Below are 23,150 nucleotides of genomic sequence, written 5' to 3' on the forward strand. Positions count from 1 at the left end.
CTTCAGCAATACAGTTAAGAGTGTGCATCATAAAACAGAAAACCTATAGCTATTTAATCCACTTGGGATCATTTTGCAATGGACACAATAAGCAAATAAGAAAGCATCTTAGGTACAACTACCTATTAGATACCACTTTTACCTTTTGACAGATGGAGAAACTATATGGAAACATTCTGCTTGAACTGTCTAGCCATCTGCATACTCAATATCTGAACACTTTCCAGGAACACTCTGTATTAAACAAGTCTTTACTCCTCAGGGAGAGAAGCTGGAGAAAACTACATGAGAAACTCCATATAATGCCCCCTCCCCCCACCCAAGCTCTTACTTTATAAATTAGTAATTTATTCATACTGGTTACTTCTGCATCTGTAAGATGATCTGTTAGTCCTACTGGCATAGTGCACATGCTCATATTTCAGTTCATGGCTTGTTGGAGTGGCATGTGTAATGCCCATGAGACATCCTTTACTATAATTATAGATGACCTTCAAAAAAACTGGGTTTTTGACATCCTGGCAAACTGTTATAACAACAAAGAACTAAAATACATTCTAACTTGCCTTTCCCATCACCACACTTAAATTTGGTCTGATTTTAGAACTTCCTGAAACCATCTTGAAATCTTATTAAATATTATTTAATACCTGATTTTCTGATATATGTGTTGTATACATCAGCCAGAAAAATGTTGTTTGCATCTGCAAACTGAGAACATTAGCTATGGAAATTACTGAGTCAAAATAAATATGAAATATAATCAGGTTATTTTAGGCAATGGCATTTCCCTACCTGTATTGTAACTCCATTTGTCATTATATCCTTTAGAGATATTTCCATACATCAGCGTTGTTTCTAAATGTTTCTTCTTTTCTTTTTTTTCTAATCTCTTTTTCTTCTCTGCTTTTATATTTATGACCTGTAGTTTATCCCATACTCCAGACCATCCAAAATTCTCAAAAGCGCTACTCATTTTGAGCCTCGCTGCAGTAACCAAGCTGTGACACTTGAAAAGAAAGCTGCCTGTCAAAAGACAGCAACTTATCAAAGCCTGCTAATTCAATAATTGCTTTTGAAGACCTTCTACTGAGCACTGTGTTCTGCCACCCAGCCCACTTAGAGGAGAGGGCTGCTCCAGCAGGTCACGCAAGCCCAACTGGAGTTTTGCCACTTACTAAGGGCCAAATATAGCCCATTTGCTTCTAAATCCTATTTACACTTGTCTTCAACATCTTTACAGCCTGGTTCCATGGGTAAGACTGGTTATGAAGCTCTCAAGTGGCGAAGAAGTGTCACATCAGAAGGTTTCAACTGAGATGAAACTGAGGATGTATTCAAGCTATTTACCAACTTTAGGTGTTTCACGATCTGACTAATAGCAGCTTAACTTCCCACTTTTCCACACTGAACTGTTTGCTTAATTGTCTATTTAGTTAGGAAAAACAATAATTAAAAGGAAAGGTGATTTGCAAGAATTAGCTTTAATTCATACTGTAGACTTACTTCATTAATTGAAAGCAGTTCGAGTGATCTGCAGTAGGCATTAGGTAAAAACTAGTACTGATATATGCCTTTATATAGATGACTTTTTCTCTGGAGAAACAGATGTTGAATAGTCTACTGTACAAAACCCCTAAATTCTTACAAAAGTTGTACACTATGCTGGTAAAAGTAATTTGTACTGGTTACCACAACTATGGCTCAGTGCAATTCTCTCTCCTGCCCTACTCCTGAGACTGCTAGTTCTACATAGATAAATATGCACGTTTCCTAAAATAACATACTTTCAAAGCAATCTGGCAGTCTGCATGACAGAAGAACACTGGACATAAATCTCCCTCTCCCTATTTCTGCAACATATTCTTTTTCATTCTTAATTCGTACAATTACTGTAAAGGTTTTTCTTTTAAAGAATTTTCTTGCAAGGTACAACTAGGAAATAATAAAGCTCCTTCCTACATTCATGAAGACTGCCTCCTTATGAACCCTAATAATACAAACATTAAGGTCTATTTTTGAAGTATTTTCTTTCATAGGTAGCTATCACCAGACTGCCTAATTCTTGCACTGAGAGGGAAAGACTCACACAGTTCTTCAATAAAATGCCATCTAGTTTCCAGTTCCCATAATCCTCTTTGTCTACAGAACAAAGTCGTAACAGGCATGCCAGAATGAAAATGAGGATAATGTTCTTTCTATTCGATAGAAATCCTCTGCAGCTTTTCAGTACGGGAATACCAGCCATCAGCAAAACACAGGACTGGTATCTCAAACAGAGTCCAAATTATATCTGATTCACTGATTCTTTTCAGTCCTTGCCTCTACCACTCACTGGCAAAAGATCTGTGCTTTTCACACCCCTTTTGTCTTTATTTTAGAAAAAATAAAATGTAGAAAAAGAGAATAATCATCTTCAAGAGGGGAAGTATCAGTATTTCGACAACTGCTTTTGTTTTAAAACACAAAAAGGTTTCTTTCAATTTTCCTCCACTCTGTATTGTTTAAGGCAGTTTCTCTATAGATGAGCCTCTAGGCCCCTGCAGAGTTCTGCACCAGCTTTTTTCTAAATGATGCTAGCTGAAAGAAAACTCAGTAATAAATGTCATTTCTGTACTCTGGAGTACGCAATGCACCTTTAATACTTCCCCAAGTATACCATTCTACACAGTAATAAAAAGAAGGATTAAACACTAATCTCTTATACCCATAATGCATCAACTGACTACACCTGCTAAAATCCAATTTGGTAATTAAAAAATGTATCTACTGAGTAGTCAAACCAGGAGACTAAAGGGAAAGTACTGTCTCTGCAGATAGCTAGCAGAAAATAGTTTCAAAATTGAGGCACTTAACACAAACCTATTTTTACCTCTATTCGTTTTTATGTGACCTTAAGCAGCGTAAGAAACAAATACCTACAATTACAGTGCAGCAATTAAAGCGCAGTTTTTCTGCTACAGTAATGACTTAAATATCAAGTAAAAAATTGGATAAGCTGCTTTGTCTTTTATTCTATCTTTAGAAAATGACAAAGAAGTTAGTTCTTTTTTTTTTTTTTTTTCCTTTTCCCTCACTAGCAATAAGGAAAGGGAGAACAGAGAATAGATGCTTTTTTATGTTCTCTATGCTAACTCTTCTTGGCCTGAAGTCCTTTTAGGCATCAGGTTTCAAGTTTTTTTTCCTAGCTCTTCTCTCTTTCTTCTTTATTGTTCTTTCACCCTGCCTTTGCAGGTGTTTTGTTTTCTAGTTTAGAGAAACTTACTTTATTTCCTGATGCACCAATTTTTCCTGTCCCCTCTTTCAACTGTGCCCCTGACAGAGGTGCTGAGGTGTCAAAGCATTGCCAATTTTAGGCTGCAGCTTAGGCTTGGAGCACACCTAGGCAGAATGATCATCCCAGGCTGTCTTAACAAAAATAAACAAATACCTAACAAACTAAATATCCAGACACCTAGAGTTTCCATGAAAAGCCAGAATTTGCTGAAATATCAAATGGGGGAATACTTACAAATGAGCTGATGATCTATTCTATAAATTCAACCACTCAGCAGCTTTAAACAGTGGCTTAAGCCCCCACACTAAAACAGGTTTAGGAACAACAACAGAACATAGGAGAGAAGCATATATCACTTTTAGGCAATGTGTCACTTCTTACCATGGAAAGAAATACAGCAAAATAAAATTACGGATTTTTCTCATTAAATTACATGACTACTCAGGCAGAACTAAGTGCTGTATTTGAATTGCATTGCATCAAACAAAAATTTCCAGAACAGACAAAATGGCAGGACTCCTCTCAACAATTCATAAAAAAAAAAGTCTTGAAGCAAATGTGGGAACATTTAATGCCTTGTATTCTGCTGCATACCCCAGGATACCACCTGTTTCTTGAGATCACATTTGGAATTCCCTCCCATGTGGCTATGGATGCTTCAAGGGGAAAGGGGACAACTCTCCCTAAACTTGCCTTTCAGCTTCACAAACCAGCACATATTTGAATGCAATGACTCTCTACAAACACCAGTACAGATTTTCCTCTGCTTCCTTCCCTCCTTCCTTCCTTCCCCTGTCTGGTCTGCCCAACACTGGTGGCTTTTGTCACTCTCCCACATGTTACTCCTCTGGGCATGCTACGGTCTAATTTTCCAAAGCAGCAATTTTCTTTATGACTTTTAAAAGGTCCTTAGTCATACTCTAGTCACTGTGACAGCTCTGTGCGCCAGTTCTTTGCTAAAAGATGAAGGTGTTATCCTCTGGGGGGAACCAGCCAATGGATATAGACACAACTGCACCAGCATCCCCACAGCAAGCAGCAGGCATGGCTGATCTCGAAGCAGAACCACCCCGTAACACAGGGATGCTCATTTCCTGAGCAAATGGGTAATGGGGAAAAAATACCCTGCTTGAGCACTGTGCTTCTGTATTAAACAAGGGCAAGAAACCTGCCAGTTGCCAAAGGGCATGGAAGAGACAGCAGAAACAGCCCAGCAGTATTTACACTGATGTGGTTAGATAGCAATAAAAACCATAAATCCCACGGATTATAGTATCACTGGATCATGTCCAGTAGGCCTCAGGCAGAAAACTAGCTGGCATGGCAGCTTAATAGTATCTATTCAGACCTCAGGTTTTCATCATTATTATTCTTAAACAGAGATATCTGACCTTAAAATTCAGAAAAAGTTGTTGGTGACTGGTGCAGGCTAATACAGAGTATTTCACAGCCAGGCCACAGTAGTGCTGCCCATAAGAAAGCAGAGTTGTATGCCTATCATATTATGAGGGAGTACCTGTGGCTGAAAGTAACCCCTACATGGGTATTCACTCCCTCTATGTATTGCTTTCAACATTTAAAATAGCTAAGGTGACATGCTAATTAGCTGATTACCATTAAAGAGGGGGAAATAAATCAGGAAAATGCCTGATTTCACATATTTTAAGATTATTATTTGGATTGTTCATGGAATCTTGTTATAGCATCTCTCCAAATATGCCTCACATTCCCCCTCGATCCAATATATGTGTGCAGATGCCTTAGAAAAAGAAGAACCACTAGTATTAGAATTAGATTTCATTAGAAATATGTAGGAAATTACTTGACATTGCTGACTATGGAAACTCACCTAAAACACTGCAACATCATAGGGAAACCTTAATGTTGTCATCAGTCCACACAAGGGAGCAAAGAGTAATTAGTACATACGTTAAGTATTTTTCCTCACAAGCTAAAATAAGTACAATTATCAGAAAGAACAAATCCAGTGCTGGAATACTCTCTAGCGATTGGCACTTGGTGAATGATCTCAACTGATTACTAATTATTTTTATCTTCTTGGTTGACTACCTAAACCATATTCTCAATGAGATGAAAACTACCTATCCTTGTAAGGTCACCAGCTATCAACAGGAGGCGAAAATTGGACTTTTTGTGCCTATGCTGCAGAGTGAGGACCTCAAACTCGAGTCTTTTCAAATGATTTTTTTATTTCATGTAAGACCCACTTGACTCTAGGTAAGTTAGACAAACACTGGCTGCAAGCAGAAGTAGCACTGTTGCTTTATATTTGACTGCACCATACAATGCAAACTCATTAAAATTACCAACATGAGGTTACTTGTTTAAGTCAAAATTGAAGTGATGCTACTTTCCTTCAACATCTTTTACCATTTTTTGAATATCTTGTCTAGGGATTACAAAATTACGAGGCTCAGATAATCCCCTCAAATTCAAATTGACAGTAATAGAATTGATAGAAATAAAAGAGGCGTTACACCAGGAAAAAAACAGATTAAAAACCCATTTTCTTAGCAAAAGGCAGACAAGCATGACAGCAGCACAACATGGTACCAGGATTAATATAGAAAGGGGAAAAAGAAAATAAATCCTTGGACACAATTTGCAGACAAATGAGAGAAATACAGACAGACTTCATTCAAGAGGGAACTTTCAGTACTGCAAAATTAAGACATACTTCAGGATTCTATGCCAAAGCAATGCTGTGCAAATTTATGCAATTTATTCCAGGTGGAAAGAGAAGAGATAGACCTGGATGAACAGACTCTTGTTTTACAATCGTGATTCAGTCTAGCCACAGAAGAACAGAGAAGAAAAAGAACAGATCTTCTGATATATTCGAAGATACTCTTCCTATGATAAATACAGCTTTTTTTTTTTTTTTTTTTTTTTTTTTTTTGTGTCTAGACTTTCCCGTGGGCCTTGTGAGCACAAAACACAAGACACTTGACATTCAAATTGTGTTAGATTGGAATAATGCCTGAAAATAGCAGGGGCTTGACTGATTGAACTAGAACTAAAAATTCTACTTTTAGCAAAGCCCAAGGATGAGAGCAGGGTATTACCTTTCTGAACCCCTTTGCTGGATTGAACAGTTACATGAGCTTTGAGACCAAAGATTACAGTTATAAATATCAATGAAAACCCCACATGTGATAATGGCTCCTAGAGGGAATCATTAGGATTCATTTCTGGATGTGGCAATTAACCTATTACTGTCTGAGTCAAGACTATTTTGCTGAGAAGCATTGAGCTATTGCACTCCACACAGTCTTGACTTTTCAATTATTAGTCACAATATTCTAAGTTTCTTAGTAAAGATCACACAGCAACACCCTCCCAATGCCCAGACTGCATCCCAAATGTCTGGGAATTATTTCTACAGCAAATGGTGTAACAGGACTGCTCCCTGACTGGAAGTCCTAGGTACAAGATGAAAATTGGATAACTTCTAACATTTACATGAATCAAACATAATACAAATACCTGAACAATGGAAATACTCAATAACTTGCAGAATCAATCCATCACAAAAATGGAACTAAATCTTCTTTTAGAGACCCAAGTACTCTGCTATTCCAATAGAAGGGCACTCCTTGCTTTGCTTACCAGAATACTAAATATTCATTTCCAAAAGGAATTTGAATGGAAAAGCCCCATTGTAACAAATATTTTAACATTTCAATGGCTATTTCAACTGCCATCTGTATTCTTCTCAATTTTCCTCAATCTTTGAATTCCTCAAAAGGCAACTGTGGCATTCACTCGCAAGAACAAATATCTCTTTTCACTTTCTCTTCCCAAAAACAATGCCAGTTTGAGAAGGGAATAAAGAAAGCCACGCTACGCTTGCTGTATACTTCAGAAAATACTATCCAATGTGTTCTACAGTAATGACTGCTGATCCAGAGATACTTCTCCTTAGGATAAGCATTACCATGAACATCTTGTGCAAAAATCACTGAAATGCTGTGCTTTGATGGCTAATATAAGCAGATTCATGATTTATCTAAAAGACTGTTAAAGCTACTCATGGCAAAATTCTTTCCTTTCTTGGTGCATGATGAACAGTTCCTCTCTAATACTATACTCCAGATGTGTCTTTGTGTGCATGTGAATATGCTTTTGGTCCATAAATGCAACAGTGTCACCAACAGGGAGAACACTAAGTCATTCAGCGAAACAGCATACTGAGTTGCTGTTGAAACAAAACTGCAGAGCATGAAATAGCAACCTGTCATCAGATGTTGGCACTCTGACGTTCACCAATAGCAGAAAAAAAACTGCTCTCTCCTCTCACCTCTGTCTGAGGGACCTGACAGCCATCTGCATGCAGGTGTGGCCAGCCTGCATCCATGGGCAAGGACTAGAGCCTCTGCAGTGATATTTAGGATCTGTTTCACTAGGATTTAGGGCTGTGTTTTGGGAAGTTTAAAAAATCCAAAAAGCTACACCAAACAATGCAAAAAAAATTCTCATCAAAACAAAAACCCACCCCAAAACCCACACACTAATCCAACACAAAAAACTACAAAACAAACTGTCCCTTCGCACATGCACACCCTGGAAATGAAAAAAAAAAAAAAATCCCCTGTAGCTAAATGCATTCTATTAATGTCAAGTAATTTTAGTGCAGGTATTCTCCACTACTTCGTACTTTCTATTAAAAGGTGCACATTCTAACTGGAACACAGATCCATATTCACACCACCCTACCCCATTTTGTAGGAAAGAAATTGAGCTACCCTCAGGAGAAGGCTCCCAAGAAACACAACCTGAGAGCCTGCAAACACAGGCCCAGTAGTTGTCCAAATGGCATCATCCACAACCTGTGGTGTCACGTTTTCAGCTTTGTTTGGACAGGCTGCTCACAGTCCTTGTACTGCAGACCTTCCTGCCAGTGGAGAGAGTCTACATGGCTGGTGCAACACTTTGATGAGGTAATCAGACAGGTTAGCAAGCAATATAATCAATTTAATCTGCACATCTCACCTGAGCACTCAGAGTCCAGAACAACTCTTATTAAGTTAGGCAATACCTACAGTAAATGAGTGATGTGTTATTTTGATTTGCCTCTCAGGGCTCAAGATCACAGTATCTAAAGCTCACCTTCCCATGAGAAAGGGATTTCTGCAAACTAAAAGCAGCCTCTCCCAAAGCAGGAGGAAGCAGCGAGTGAAACGGAACAGATCTGACCTTACAATAAACATCTGAGCTACGTTTTAAAGTACTGGCACTGAAATGTTATTACTTGGCTTTGATATGATGCCAAGAGAAAGCAAAGAGCTACTGAAAATTGAACTTCATTTTGAGGTCCTGTCCATTTTTCAATAATCCTTGTGGTACTGTGTACATAACTTTAGGATGTTACAAAAGGCAACATATTATGATATCATAAAATAATAACATTCATGTGAAGTTCTTAACAGATTCATGCTTAGTGGTGTCATAAATAAAAAAAAAAATTCAAAGAACATACACATGATGCCACAAATGAAATACATACGGTATCTTGGGTATGGAGAAAGGCAGTTGGGGAAAATTAACAAGATTTTTGGTTCATAAGCATACAACATGGCTGCTGCTCCTTATTAGAAGTTAAAACATTTATAAAGTTTACTACAGTGTGGATTTTTTTTATTTTATAAATGCAGAAATGTCATTTTAAATGTACATCTGTTAGCATTTTCTACATTATAGCCATAACTTACAGATTTTCAAGACAAATGGTATAACAAATCTACATGGTTTTTCCTTAACTCTTTTATTGCTGGATGTCTCCAACAAACAATTGAAACTTTTCTTTGAGGTCCAAGGTAACAAAAGGAACTTGAGACATGAAATTTTAGTCACTGAGCTGTGATTTATCTGCGCTACTCTCAACAAGCTCCCATGATAAAAATCAGCAATTACATTCAATTCTGTCTTCAGATCACATTCAACTGACTTATGCCTCGCTACACTACACAACTCTGTTTTTACAGTGATTTACCTCCAGATCCAGCAGATTTCTGCACTTTTGCCAAGTACTACAATGTCAACTTGTTTTAATATTAATTAATATCCTTAATACAGCTTGACTCCACCATGTCTTTTCTTATCCCACCTTCCTACACGTGACACAATCCTATTCTCTGCCTTAACATTTTTCAACTACATGTCTTTGAGAGGTGTTTGCCATAAAATGTGTCCATGTTTTTCAGGGCATTACTATTGCCACATAAGTGCTTGTTCTATCATTCTACCAAATGAGAAAGATAGAGAGAGCATAAGTCTCTAAAGGTAGAAGACCCCATGGTCTTCACAAAATCTTGATGCAGGATGGCAGAGCCAAGACAAACAGCAATGTCTTCTCCTGCAAAAACTTAACTCACAGTATTTTAGGGGACAGCAACATTTGACACATCACTTCTTTTCTCTATTCTATCAAATGCATTATTTTCATCACAATAGACATGCTGTTATCTAATGATGGATTAAAAGCAAACACAATTCTTGCTGTGTTTACAAAAAAAAAAAAAAAAAATCAGACACTATTCTTAAACTAATCCTAAAAAGCAGGCAAGACCTAAGTTCAGAAAACTTCCACAAAGGAATCAGAAATCAGCACAAAAGTCTGTAAAGAAAAATTTTAGAGTCATACTGAAGTAATTAAAAAATGCATGAGGGAACATAACACTACTCTTAAAACACTGTCCTGAAAATCTGTCACCACTTAAACTATGTACTGAAATCTTTGTTGTTTTATTTAGAAAAAAATAAATGTGTATGATCTGTGTCAATGTTTCCTCTCTTGTCAAAGAGAACCATTCTTTCTTTGTAGTCTCATCAGGTCAAAAGCACAGGTGAGCTTGTGATTCTCATTTATCTGAAGGAAAAACTAGATGTTTAAGATCAAAAAAGCCAGCTAATTTCTCTAGATGAAAATTGAAAGGATGCATCTTTTCCTAAGAATATTTTCTCATTCATGTAGCACATTCTGTTTTTTAAATATTTGCTAATATTTGATACTTTTCTTCACTGAGGTCATCAGCTGCAGAAAGCTGAGATTTCAGAGTTCTCTTATTAAAGCAAAAAAGGTGTCTTTGTCCTTTACTTTTTTCATCCAAGTGTGAAACATATTTAGAAGGCCTGGTCAACAAACATATATAACTCTGACTTAGAGAATTGGCTCATCAGAGCTAAACATAGTTTTGATACTGCTCAATGCAGTGTTGTTAATTATTACTGTTTCCCAAAATTAAATTAACTTAGTTTTTAAAAGATGCATTTAGGTTTCCTGATACAGTATTTTACTACGTTTACTGGACCAAATCTGCATTTCTCATCTGCTCATAAACATCATGCACATACAGTAATGGTTTGACTATTTCCTTTCCTTACAATAAATAATAAATTCAAATAAAAACAACACCCAAACTTTTTAAGGGCTTCAGATGCAGCTACTACAAAACATGATCCAAGGTAAATAAAACCATCCAGTAAAGGAGGCAGGACATGAGCATAGGCCCATGTCCTATTAATGCTGCTTTACTGGGTAACCCCAAATCCCAAACCCTGGTCAAGCAGAAGGAGTTTCAGAAGCAGATGGAAGTGGAGGTGAGAGGTGAGGAGGAGCCAATGCTTCTGGTGGCACAGCTGAGCTGGGCAGTTTTACACTGCACAGGGAAAGCGCCATCTGAGCCTATACAAAAGCAGTGTCTGCTCGTCCTACAATTACTACAAACCTTTATCTTTCCAGGCATGAGAAGCCATCTCAGCCTCTGCTCACATGAGGAATTTATGCTCTGACCCCCAAATAGAGCTTAGGAATACAACGTCAAACGCCACCCAAATGCTGCAGCCCTGAGTTTTGCAGTGACGCTGCTGCAGGCACAGCTGTGCCATACAGGCGGGACAAGGGGTCACACAGGTCAGCAAAATATTAAGGGCAGCAAATTGTTTAGTGACTATTTTGTTTACTGTGCAAGTGGCTTTTGACTAGGAGGGGTGGCAATTCTCTCCAGCTTGCCTTGGGCATTGAAAGCTACAAAAATGTTTGTACTTCACAAGTGTCCAGGGAAATCGGCAGTCTTAGGTCTGTTTCTTTATCAATTCTGCCAAATTCTATGCTACATGTGGCATACATTCTTTTTCCTCTCCTTCCTCCCTACCCAATTATTCTACATAACATGTCCAGCAAGAGTGCTAAGCATGCAAGTCCAAAGGCGAACAGAAAGCAGGCAAACAACTTCCTCCAAAACCACTTAGCAAGCTGTTTTTGCAAAGGTTTACAAATGGAGCAAGAATCTGCCCTCGCCTTCACAGCAGACCACAATGCCACAGAAATTCCTCATGAGAAAAATCTCTCTCAGGCTAAAGATTTTCAAGGCAAGTTGAAGGAAGCGATATATGGCTGAAAAGTAATTTTATTTACAGCAAGGCAGAAGTTAAGTGACAACAGAGAATAATTTCATACTAACCTGCGATAATCAGTTATTTTTCCCAAAAAATTTTATCTAGGAGAAGGTGCAATTTTTGTCAAAACTCCTAAAACGAAGTCGATTATAAATTATTACATTCACAGAAGAAGGTGACTTCAGCTAATACTGATCCATTTATAGAGAAACAATCCACCTTTCAAATGAAAACATTAAACATGAAACACCAAAATGATTAAAAATTTAACATATTATGAATTGTGATTAGCAAATGCAACTTAGAACAGTAACTCAGAGAAGTGAGTTGACTTACAAGTTATTTTGATAGCCCAGTAGATTAAAAGTAATTTTAGTTTCGAGTTCTTCATTATTACATAACTCAATGCCCACCCACATCAATCAATTTACTGAAAACATTACACATGCGTGAAACAAATTATTTATGGTGCAACTGAACAATTTAAGGATGGCAGCCACATCAATAATTAACATAAATTTAGCAAATTTAAGCAAGATCTGAAAAGCCTGAACCAAGCAACCACATCCTGTTAATATAGTAAGACCAATCATATCAACCATAAGTTCTTTATAAAATTTAAGTCTCCACAAAAATACCTTGAAAGTCATGTGTCCTCCCATCATCTCCAATTTTTAGGTATTATTTACTCCACTGCTCAGTTAAAACTCTTGGATGGTGTCTACTGGAAATGTAATTTCATGCTGTTTTGAAAAAAGTATACCCAGAAACCCAGAGACCAAAACAACAACAAAACAACCACCTCAAAGACTGAAAGCATTAAAGTAATCTTGGTATAACTTATTTTTGCTTTAAATGAGACAAGAAAGGAAAAAATGAACAGGCTGCTACAGAAAACAATCTTCACTTGTGATTTAATTTGAAATTTGAACAAAAAACCTTTCTGAGCATGCATCTCAACTTGATACTTAACAACCAAAGACCAGCTTTTCCAGAGTAGTCACTGTGTTTGCAAAGTGCTAAAGGGAAGCAAGTGGATACCAGTAAACTCTCCATACTACACACACTGGTATTGATCTGGGGAGACTTGCAGGAGAACTGCAAGAATACATCCCAGGGAAATGAAAAGGAGCTCCAACACATTTTCTGATGTCTGGAATCTTACCACCCAATGAAGGATTTGCTCCTGTTACTTTTCCTAAAATTTCTGATGACTAACAGAAAAAGGGGAGGAGGAGGTTATGTGTGTGTGTGGGAATCAAGGCTGCCAAAGCATGAAGAGCATCCCAATCTCCTCCTCCTTTACACCATATCCTCTTGCTTCTCAATTTCACTGCTCTGCTGAGACCCAGTAAAAGAAATAGAGGAAATGTTTCTAAACACAGTGCTAAGGGAATACATGACTGGTCTCACCAACTGCATGCAGGCAAGGGGGAGTGTTTCTGCCAAGTTAGACATGGCCCTGATCACAGGCACCACAGCTTGTTCTTGTTCTCCACCAATACTGTCTTATTCACACAGTCCTTTCTTACTGTCTACAGGCAAGTCTTTGCTTATCCTTTTCAAGTACATCAATACAGTGATTGCAGAAATCAATTTCATCTCTAAGATACTGGATTCTGACACACAAATAAAATAATAGCCTACAACAAACACTATTAAACCTGATGCATCCATTTAAAGATTTCCGAACATATATAAAAGTTATCTATCTGGATGTTTCTCTCTGTATTTTTACAGTACATTGTCTATATATTTTTACAGTACATTGAGGCTGCCAAGAAAACAGAATTGCCACTACTCAGGCTGGAATTTGCTGTGAGAAAATTTTATTTCTTTTTCTTTTGTGTACGCATGTGGGTCTCAGTGATACTGGAAAGTGTTAGCAACAGTTGGTTGCTTTAAGAGTTAAGCATATGCTTAGCCATGCTAACTAACCTTGACAAAGCACATGGCAGGGAAGGGGTGGTGTTCTTGACTGTGGCAGCTGTAAACCACAAATAATTACATTATCTTAAATTACTCTTCACTTCAGCTAGAAGAAACATGCCTCGGATTCTGCTTCTCCTAGACAACTGTAAGGAGACAGGACAATGGTAATTCCCAAAGCCCCTGACCTCATGGAACCGTATTCCATTAACCAGTTTTCTCTAAGCAAGTGGCAGAGAAGTACATTACACAGAAAGGGACACAGAGGCCACAGATCTGGGGCAGCTGAACACTGGGGAAGGATTGTGATGACATTGCTCAGAGAACACATACCATGAGTGAGCACTCACCCTCCTCCCCGCAAGTCTGCCAGTTTGCAAATCTGCAAACTGACAAGACAACTATACAGAAATCAGAAAACCAAGCATTTTTACTCTCTCAACTTAAATTTGAAACCAGTAATCATTCAAGGAGGCGGCATACATGGGCAACAAAAGAGCAGGCAGAAAGCAAGATTCAGTACATCTCTATTCAGTGGCAGGAAGGCATCTATTATCAGATGCAGAATGGACCCGAAATGCAAAGAAAGCCAGCATTGTTGCATGCGTAACTGGGAACATCCTAGCTGCTCCTTACAATTATTCAAAGAAAGATGAGCTGGGACAACCCCAAAACAGTATCTTTAAAATCAGTATCAGAAAAACCAAAGCTTAATTCTTGCAATAAACCTGAAACCAAAGCAAGCACATAAAGTAACTTAGGCGCTACCCAGAAAACACATGGATAAAAACTGTCTAGAGGTTGGCCCTCACAGCCGATCTCGGCAAGCTCGCTATAGAGCAGCAGTGAAAGATGCAGTCAGCCTTTTAGACATGGTTGTCTTGGAGACACCAGAACACACTGTATTGATGACAAAGGAAACAAAAAGCTGGATGCACTTTCTAAGGCTTTTAGTCTGCTCTCTTTCATCTGGAGTTTACGGAGGAGGGCCTCCCTGGGATGGGTATGCGGGGAATGCTGGCAGCAGGACCGGCTTATTCAGGCAGAGATCTGCACTTGCTTAAAAGTTTCATGCAGCCTCAGAGCACCCCTTATCCCAGGGAACAGGAGCCTTCCACATGGAAACTCTAGCAAATGAGACTCACATTTGCTCGCTTTGAAGGTTTAGCCCTGCACAAGCATTAAACCTTTCCACCTAAGGGTCTTTAAGAGAAATAAAGCAAGCAGTCTCTCCTGGTTTGTGCAAGGGCCCTGGAGCTGCTCTGGGGGATCTCTCCAATTATTCAAGTGCTCCTCTACTAGGCTCCTTCCAAACTTTGAAGCAGAAATCCAGCAAAGTACCTTGAGGTAACTAGGAGAGAAATAGCTAGTGACATTTAGGCTCTAACTGTGAAAACTCCAAGTTCTATCTCAGTGTAACTGAGGCAAGCATGAGAAAGAATTTTGCCAGAAGTTTATTTTTTAAAGGGACCACGAGCAGTGAATGCTTCTTATTCCAATAACCAAGTAAATATTGTAATGCTGAAATACTCCCATACTAGACTGTCAGATTCTAGCTTTGTAAAAAAATAGCACTTGGTCAGTATCTTGCACTGTAGTATGTGCATTATGTACAAGAATCTTTTCAATTTGTAATACCTTTCACTGATAATGCAATTTAGACTACATCAGACGATGCCATGACAATAAATAGTAAATACTAGCTTTAGGTACACAGTCACACACATCTGTCAGCCCTTGAATTGTAACACTGAGGTTTAGCTGGATAGTGTGACTATTTAGCCAATAGTGCAATGTTTGCTGCAAGGGGTCTGCCTCTCTCTCTCCACATCTTAAATTCCTGCAGGACAAGTATGACACTGACTTCTCACCTGCAAATACAGCCCTGCAGAGGCTGTAACTATTTCTCACAGGAAGTGCTGGAAGGTCTCACCCTACCACAGGCTGCTAACTTGCATGAAAGTTTATAAATTTCCTGATTTCACATGCTGCTGAGTTTTATATGCCCACTTTCAAATTCTGTGAGTACACTGAAAATTGTGCATGATATATCAACATTTAGTTCTGACAGTAGGATGGTGAAGCAGGAAAAAAATGGTAGTTTTCCACATCATAACCTCCTCTTCTTTCATGTTGCTCATCTCTTTTGTCTGTATGGGAGATTGAAGAGGAGGGAAGCAGTGAGGCTACACAGATAGGTGACAACTTCTTGCCTTTCCAGTCTCTTCAGAAGAGCTATAAAATAGATAGGAAATAGGCACCTGACAAAGGGATATTGACATAATCAGTATCAACACCATCTTAGAAGATCTCTCAATGCCTTTATGCAAAATTGTGTATCTGTAGTAGATAATTGCTACCCTCTCATATGTCTGACTTACAACAGCAGAAAACCTGTTGTAATGATCAATTGATGGTCAATGATGGGTCAAATGATGCAAAAGACACTCAACCTGATGGGAGCAATTGCTACTGGTGTATTTCCACATCAGAGGTATCTACGAAAGGAAGTAGTGCTAAAACAACCAACTCTGTTTATTCTGGCTCATTTGTTTTGTCACTAAATGCAAACCAGTGTATTGAATTAACTGAATTTCTGACAGCAGCTGCGGATTTTTGGGACCACTGAAAATCAAACTATTTATAAATACCACAATATGGATTTTTGAATCTCATTTCAGGCATCATATAGCTAAGGCATATCCAGACTACGACAAACATCATCAAAACAGAATACCTCTCATCTGGAGAACCTATCTTGGTATAGCTACTTCATGTACATGAAGCATCAGTGACAGGACAATTCAGCATGATTTGTGAGGAAAAAATATTCTGTTCCCTCAGTTAGTAAAATTAAAACCTTGCCTGCCATAGAGAGGTCCTCCAATATGGATAAAGGTGAATTTTGCACTCAAGGAATCATGACTTCTGCTGTGAAGTTTATAGGAACTGAACAGTCAAGCTGTGCAATCACCACCTCAGACATTAATGCCAACAGTAAAGACTAGGCTCTTTAAGACACAACGATGTGATTTTGATGATGATGAGCAAAGCAGAACACAATACACAACATCATTTTTCCATCTACTTCTATTTTTAAAATAAGTGGAATATTGCATGAGATTAACGAGCAACCATATCCACTTTGTGACATCACACTAGAGACACATTCTAACAGGCAGGAAAAACAATCAGAGGATGAACAAAGAAGGTACTTGTGTATGCTTTTGCATCAAAATCACTTTTCAGGTGGGATGCCTATCTGCAGCCTACCTCATTCTGTTAGAGGACACTCTCAAATGCTGCTCGGAACTGGGGCACAAGATGTTTTTGCAAGATGAATCCATGGGCATTTAGTAAAACAGTTAGGCAATGACCACAGTGTATGTTTGCAGTAAGGAAATTTCTAGCCAGAAGATTTTTTCTCTAGATCCAACTCAAAAACCTCAAAACCACACACCAAAAAAAAATCTCCTCCTGACTCCCTGACCAAAAAAAGAAATAAAAAATTAGAAGTTCTAATTCTGCTTTTCAGGCAAACTGTAATTAAGATCTACCACATTTATTTACAGGCAAGTGAAAGTGAATAGATAATATGCTTTTACTGATAGCTGAATTGTACCACTGTGGACATGCCATATTGGATGTCTATTAAAACTATTTCACAATAACAAATCTGGGAAACAGTAAATTACAGGTTTGTTCTTCAAAGCACATTCCTCTCTGCCCAAGCTCAACATCACTGCAGCTCAGTTTACCAGGACTTTTTTAAGGACCTGGGCTTTATGTAGTTTATATACAAAGTATATTTCAGAGTTATCACTGACCTGCCTATTATGTCCTGATACAACAAAACCTAAAAGCAACAAGAAGGAACAGAGCTGCAAAAACCAGAACCTAAAATAATTTCTTCCTTCCCTTAATCATAAAAGAGAGTGAAACTCTGTGAGCCTATTCACATTTGGACAATAAATCTCTGTATGTTTTCTGTATTTGCAATAATCAGCCAAAAGACTAAGCTTTCACAGGATCAGTGATCACAATAAATACTTGTAAACTAATATACTGAAACTTTTATTACTAAGTAGAACAGGTTTTCTAATTTTTTTGCAGTAGAAGCTACTTTCTTCCATTGCTCTGTTTTATGAGAATTCTGTTTTTTATTTAGACTTGAGCACTAAAGGCTGCATAGTTTATGGGCACAATTATAACCACAAGTCTGTTTCCAGTTTTCCAAAGCCAAAGCCAAACCTTCATTGTAACAGATAAAGTCAGAATTACAGGAACAAAGCATGATCACAGAAGAATGACATTTGTAATGTAAGCATACAAAATATTATACTACACAATCAGAAAACATATTTTGCAGCCTTAGCTAATACAAAACACCATGAGGTCAATTGTAGGATTTGCCTGACTGGAAAACAAAGCCTGAAATACTAAAATAATCTGTATTATCACAAATACTCTGGGACTACTCATATGTTTTGAACTTGACATATGGATAAATCCTTGTAGAGATGCAGTACTGGACTGCTGATATACACATCTCAGTATATTTTCACAGCAGCTGAAAACCAGAAGTTTTACACTCCTGCTGCTAACACCACTTTTATAGCCCTAGCTGGTATTTACATCCATGCTATTCCTATGGTGGAAACTGGCAGGATAAAAAATTTGGTAGGAGACACTTAAGAAGGTATCTATGACTGATTGTTTTATTTAGTCATCTGCTTCCAAAGGAGCAAAATCACTTCAAACCCATCAGAGTAGGCTCTTAATACTGTACTTGAACGTTACTTCTTCTAGATCATTTTCCTCTTACTTTTTAAAATCTGTGCATTATATCCCTTCCCCATTTTCTTCAGCTAAATCCTTTTTCTATTATGCAGATGCAAAAAGAAATGCAAAACAAGCCTGTATTCCTGCTGTGGGATTGTGTCACCAAAGCAGAAAGAAGTTCACTAGAATTATATACTGCCAGCTCTGTTCTACTCCCACTGATACTCACAGACATCTTACTTTACAGGAAGGAACAGAAACGAAAAGCTTCAGCATACAGCAAATATGCATGGGGGGGAGGAAAACAAAATGGGAATCCTGGTATAAAATAAATATTATGGATGCTGACTGTTATGCGTAACAGATTGCTAAGCAGAAGCAACAGGAACTCTAGTTCTATAGTCAACAGTCTTCCAATTTGATTCCAAATTATAGGTGTGTATAACTCATGGAGTTGGGGGTAAATCACTGCTTAAACACAGTGATGTCAAATAAACTATATATTAACAATTAAATGTTTCTCTCTCCCTCTAAATGCAACATTCATAACATAAAAGTCTGAAAAGTTCCTTCTCAGCTGAAATCACAACTAAATACACTTCACAGGAGAGATTTGGTTGCCTCTGAAGTTATTCAAGAGACTTAGAACCACTTGTGTTCTCATAGGAAAGTCATTCAGGTTTCTGATGGCAGGGAACTATTTCAACATCTAAGACTTCAAAATATATAGGTTATTGCTACACTTATTCAAAAGTGGTCACATTCCTCCCTTAGAAATTCTTAAGTAGAGTCAAAATTTGCTAATAACACTGCATAACAACTTTGATTCTGCACTTGATATTAAAAGTTCAATTTCCATTTTGAAAACAGAAGAATAAAAGACAAAGAACTGAAACTTTGTGCATTAACTTGTCACGTTAAAAATGTTTTCATTGGCCTTTATCCAAAGGCAAGGACTAGATACGTAAGAGAACCTCACATATATTGTAAAAGGACCATCAGCTAGTGTATTTTCAGAATTTCAGCTTACCCTTAACAAGATTGATATTGTTAGGGGATAGAGAAAAATGCAGAATGTATTCAGAATGTAAATTAACAAGTTTTCCGGTATCTTAGGACATTTATGTTGTTTATATATACTCACAGATGCCCTACACATGCATGCTATTTAATATATATGGATTCATAACAATGCCTTAGGACACTGAGTGCTATTTATCTCTGCCCTAAGTTAACTGTGTATTTAAGTCCTTGACTTGGGGATGCTGCTGATGTGGTATTCATATAATGGCTTCTGTCTTCAGGGGATCCTCAGAAACAGACTTCCAGAAATTATCTGGCATGGTTTTACCCCATTTTCTACTCAATTTGCCAAATAAATGTAAATATTTTGAAGACAAGAACAACTAGCTGAAGATGGTGGAATTCCTTGCAACCAACTGTAGCAAATCCAAATGTGTCTCATAATCTGGATGCTTTCTGTACTCAACTGAAAGACAAATTGCTTTGCTAAAGGGTTAAGACAAACTGGGAAACCTGCCATCTAAAAATAACTCCCTCTTCACTGGAGAAGCCAGAGCCCAGACAACATAGTCTAGAGGATGCACAATAAATGGTAAGTTTTAGATGAAGAAGTATTTCATTGGGCCAACTTGTGTCGTTTTTAAAAATGACATAAGACCTGGGGCAGACAAAGCCTTTTTTGTTTTAAAATCTTTCCAATGTTATTCTCAGCTGGGCAAGTATTCTTATTTTAGAGCCAAAGAAAGGCATACATACAAAGTCTGATCCCTGGGCTACGTGCAAACCACCAGCAAACTAAGATCAAAGATCAAGTGGTTCTAGATGTACATTTGGAGTGGGCTCCTTTCCCAGCTTACATCACTTCTGATAGTTCTGGAGACCTTGCACTGAACAAAGAGAGACTTGTGAAAATGCCTTAAATGAGTTTTTGCAGGGCATATTCAAATGATAAAAATGATAAAAAAGTATTTTTGTGTCATCTACCCAGCAAACATACTCAGTGCTGATGGTAAATGGTATCAGCTGAAGACGCAAGAGAACTCTACAACCCACCACCACTGTCTATTTTTTTAAAATGCCTAATCCACCTATACAAGTATTTCCACAAAGTTAAAGAACAGCCTACAAAGAGGAAGAGTTTTTTTTGTTTGCACTTGTGGTTGTTTGGGGTTTTTTTTGATAAAAAATTATAATGTTACACTGAAACAAGTTTGTTCTAAATAAGACTAACTGGACTATAACAAGAATCTGGTTTTAGGCAGTGTTTCTGAAAAGGATCGAGAGAGAGAGAGAGAGTCAGAACATATCAGAAGTGGTTTATACATAAATATATCCAGAGGGGAAAATTACTGAAATATTTGTTTACAGTTCTGAGGTTGAGACTGCCTACAGGTAAATAGTCTAGATGAGAATTAGCATCTGAGGGTGACCAGTCTTTCAAAAATCTCTGATCTGATATAATCCTTTCACTGAGCTATAGATAGATATCTGTGTACTTGCCCCTTGGGGACTCAGACACCAGACCTGACCTTGAATGGATACCAGCTGGCCTGGCAAAGGCTCCTACCCTGGATCTGAAATAGCCTCGATGATACACCCAGCGTGGGTCACAATTAGCATGGCCTCTTGACAAGGAGAAACTTTTTCTCTAGTTTGCATTGCAGTTGGTGGGCACAAACAAAAAGCTTCCCATAAATTGTTCAGCAGTGCCCAACAGAGCAGGAAGAATCCAGAGGGAAGCTTTAATAGGCCATTGAAGAAAACTGTGATGAGCCAAGTATGAAACAGCTATAGAAACAACAGTGGAAGACTGAAAAACAAGAGTGTAAGGCCTAACATGAGAAGATGTGCCAGCTGGAAGCAGACAGGAACTAACATGGAAAGGAGAGATTATAATGCAATTCTTAGAAAAATGAATCAGATAAAAAAATATAATGTTTCTCTTGTCATTAGCCTGTGATGCATTTACTTTCAATGCATAAACAGGGATGCTGCTTTGCTACTTGACTGCATTTCCTGACTGGCTCTCAGCAGCTGTCAGCAAACTGTGCCACCAGCTCCTGCTGCTCTCCCAACAAAGCACCCAATAAACCCACGTCCAAATTTGAAGATGCTCAAACAGAAACAGATTGATAATTGCTTTACCTTCTCCCCTGCTTCTCACAACCTGTGAAAGCTACACCTCAGAAATGTAAATCTGAAATGTGAGGACTGGACATTGTGTCACTAAGCACTGCACACAACTGCCCAAGGAGCATTGGCTGCACTTCATGGAGGCTCTGCTTCTCTCTTGGTACAACCTCACAGTGCTGCAGTGGCAGAGAAGATAATAAGACTAAAAGCACAGTGAACAAAGATCAGTTAGAAGAAGGTGTGAAGTTTATAATTCATATGTTTACAGAAAAAAAGGGACTAAAGGAAATCAATGAGGAAAAGATGCCATTAAGGGTTGGTTGTTTTTTTTTTCCCTGAAAACACAGTTTCTCTCAAAACATCCAAGTGGCCAAAAAAATCTGTCAGTTTAAACAACTGTAACAAGGCACTCCCCAATCAGGAGCCATCCAAGTTTAAAATCACAGAACTGTTTAATTCAGAAAAGACCTTTAAGTCTTGAGTCCAACCATTAATGTGACACTGTCATGTGCACCACTAAACCATGTCCCTAGGTGCCACAGTTACATGTCTTTTAAACCCCTCCAGGGATGGTGACTCAACCATTACCCTGGGCAGCCTGTTCCAATGCTTGACAACAATTTCAGTAAAGAATTTTGTTTTAATATCCAATCAAAACCTCCTCTGGCACCATTTGAGGCCAAAAAGTACCAGCTGCTCAGTACTAGCTAACAAAAATACATGATCTTGCGCTCCAAGTCTTATAAAAGCCAGTCTTAAATAAAGACTTTTTTTCTTTAGCGAAGGAGCACTTATTATTCTCTTTAAAAATTTCCGAGATTTAAGGTAAGGTAAGCACACAGATCCAAGGGAGCAAAATTAGCAGCTGGAAGCTGAGCCCTTCAGACGAGCTGGTGGAAGAGATTACACACACTCTAAAAGAATATCTAACTGCAGAAGATCTATTGCTTGGAAGGCAGTTCATCCAAATATGTATGAGAGAAGTGTTCCTGCTATTTGTGCTTTGAAACTAGGAAAAAAGTCTTTTACATACAAGATTTCTTTATTAAATTAATTTATTCTATTATTTTTTTAAATTTCTTTGATTCAACCTCTTCTGAAATCATTGTTTTACTAACAGGAAGGAGAAAAACATGTACTAGGACACATGAGTACCAGGCTGGCAGAGAGGAATTTACAGACTTAACTAAGCTTGTGTTTTATGTACTTCACTGTATTAAAATCAGATGATGCGGAAGGTAGGACATGAAGGACATACAGGTTGTTCCAGCAAGACTCCTAGGTCTGCTAGAGGATTTGGTTCTCTAATTATTTATATAGTTCGTAAGAGTTTATTTATTAACCACTTCACTAAATGGTCTACATGGTAACCTGACTGAGCAGAAGCAATCAGCATAGAATTCCATCCTGCCTAAAACAAGAATCCCATCAATAACACCTATAAGGCTCTTTTCAGCTGCAGTACTGCAGTGAGAAAAACAAAGTGTTTCTTATCTGTAGACAGCATTCTTACAATCTGGATATATGACACGTCTAACACTGGCCATGCAAAAATAGTCTAAAATAAATATCCGCTAACCCTTCTGCA

The 23,150-nt window shown here is 38.0% G+C and overlaps 1 protein-coding gene across 2 annotated transcripts in view; it reads right to left on the reverse strand.

Moving 5' to 3' along the window:
• Positions 1 to 23,150, reverse strand: part of CDH2 (cadherin 2) — a 114,486-nt gene that overhangs the window by 42,575 nt on the left and 48,761 nt on the right. Inside the window, exon 1 of one of the 2 annotated variants that reach the window (XM_030266128.4) lies at positions 796 to 1,103. The exons of the other annotated variant lie outside the window; for it this stretch is intronic. Within the exon in view, the coding sequence (XP_030121988.1) occupies positions 796 to 976 (181 nt within the window). The 5' untranslated portion in view covers positions 977 to 1,103. Of the gene's footprint in view, positions 1 to 795; positions 1,104 to 23,150 lie in introns of those variants that run through there. 2 annotated transcript variants of the gene reach the window in all.

The sequence above is a fragment of the Taeniopygia guttata genome, chromosome 2, assembly GCF_048771995.1.
Source record: "Taeniopygia guttata chromosome 2, bTaeGut7.mat, whole genome shotgun sequence".
NCBI classification, from domain to species: domain Eukaryota; kingdom Metazoa; phylum Chordata; class Aves; order Passeriformes; family Estrildidae; genus Taeniopygia; species Taeniopygia guttata.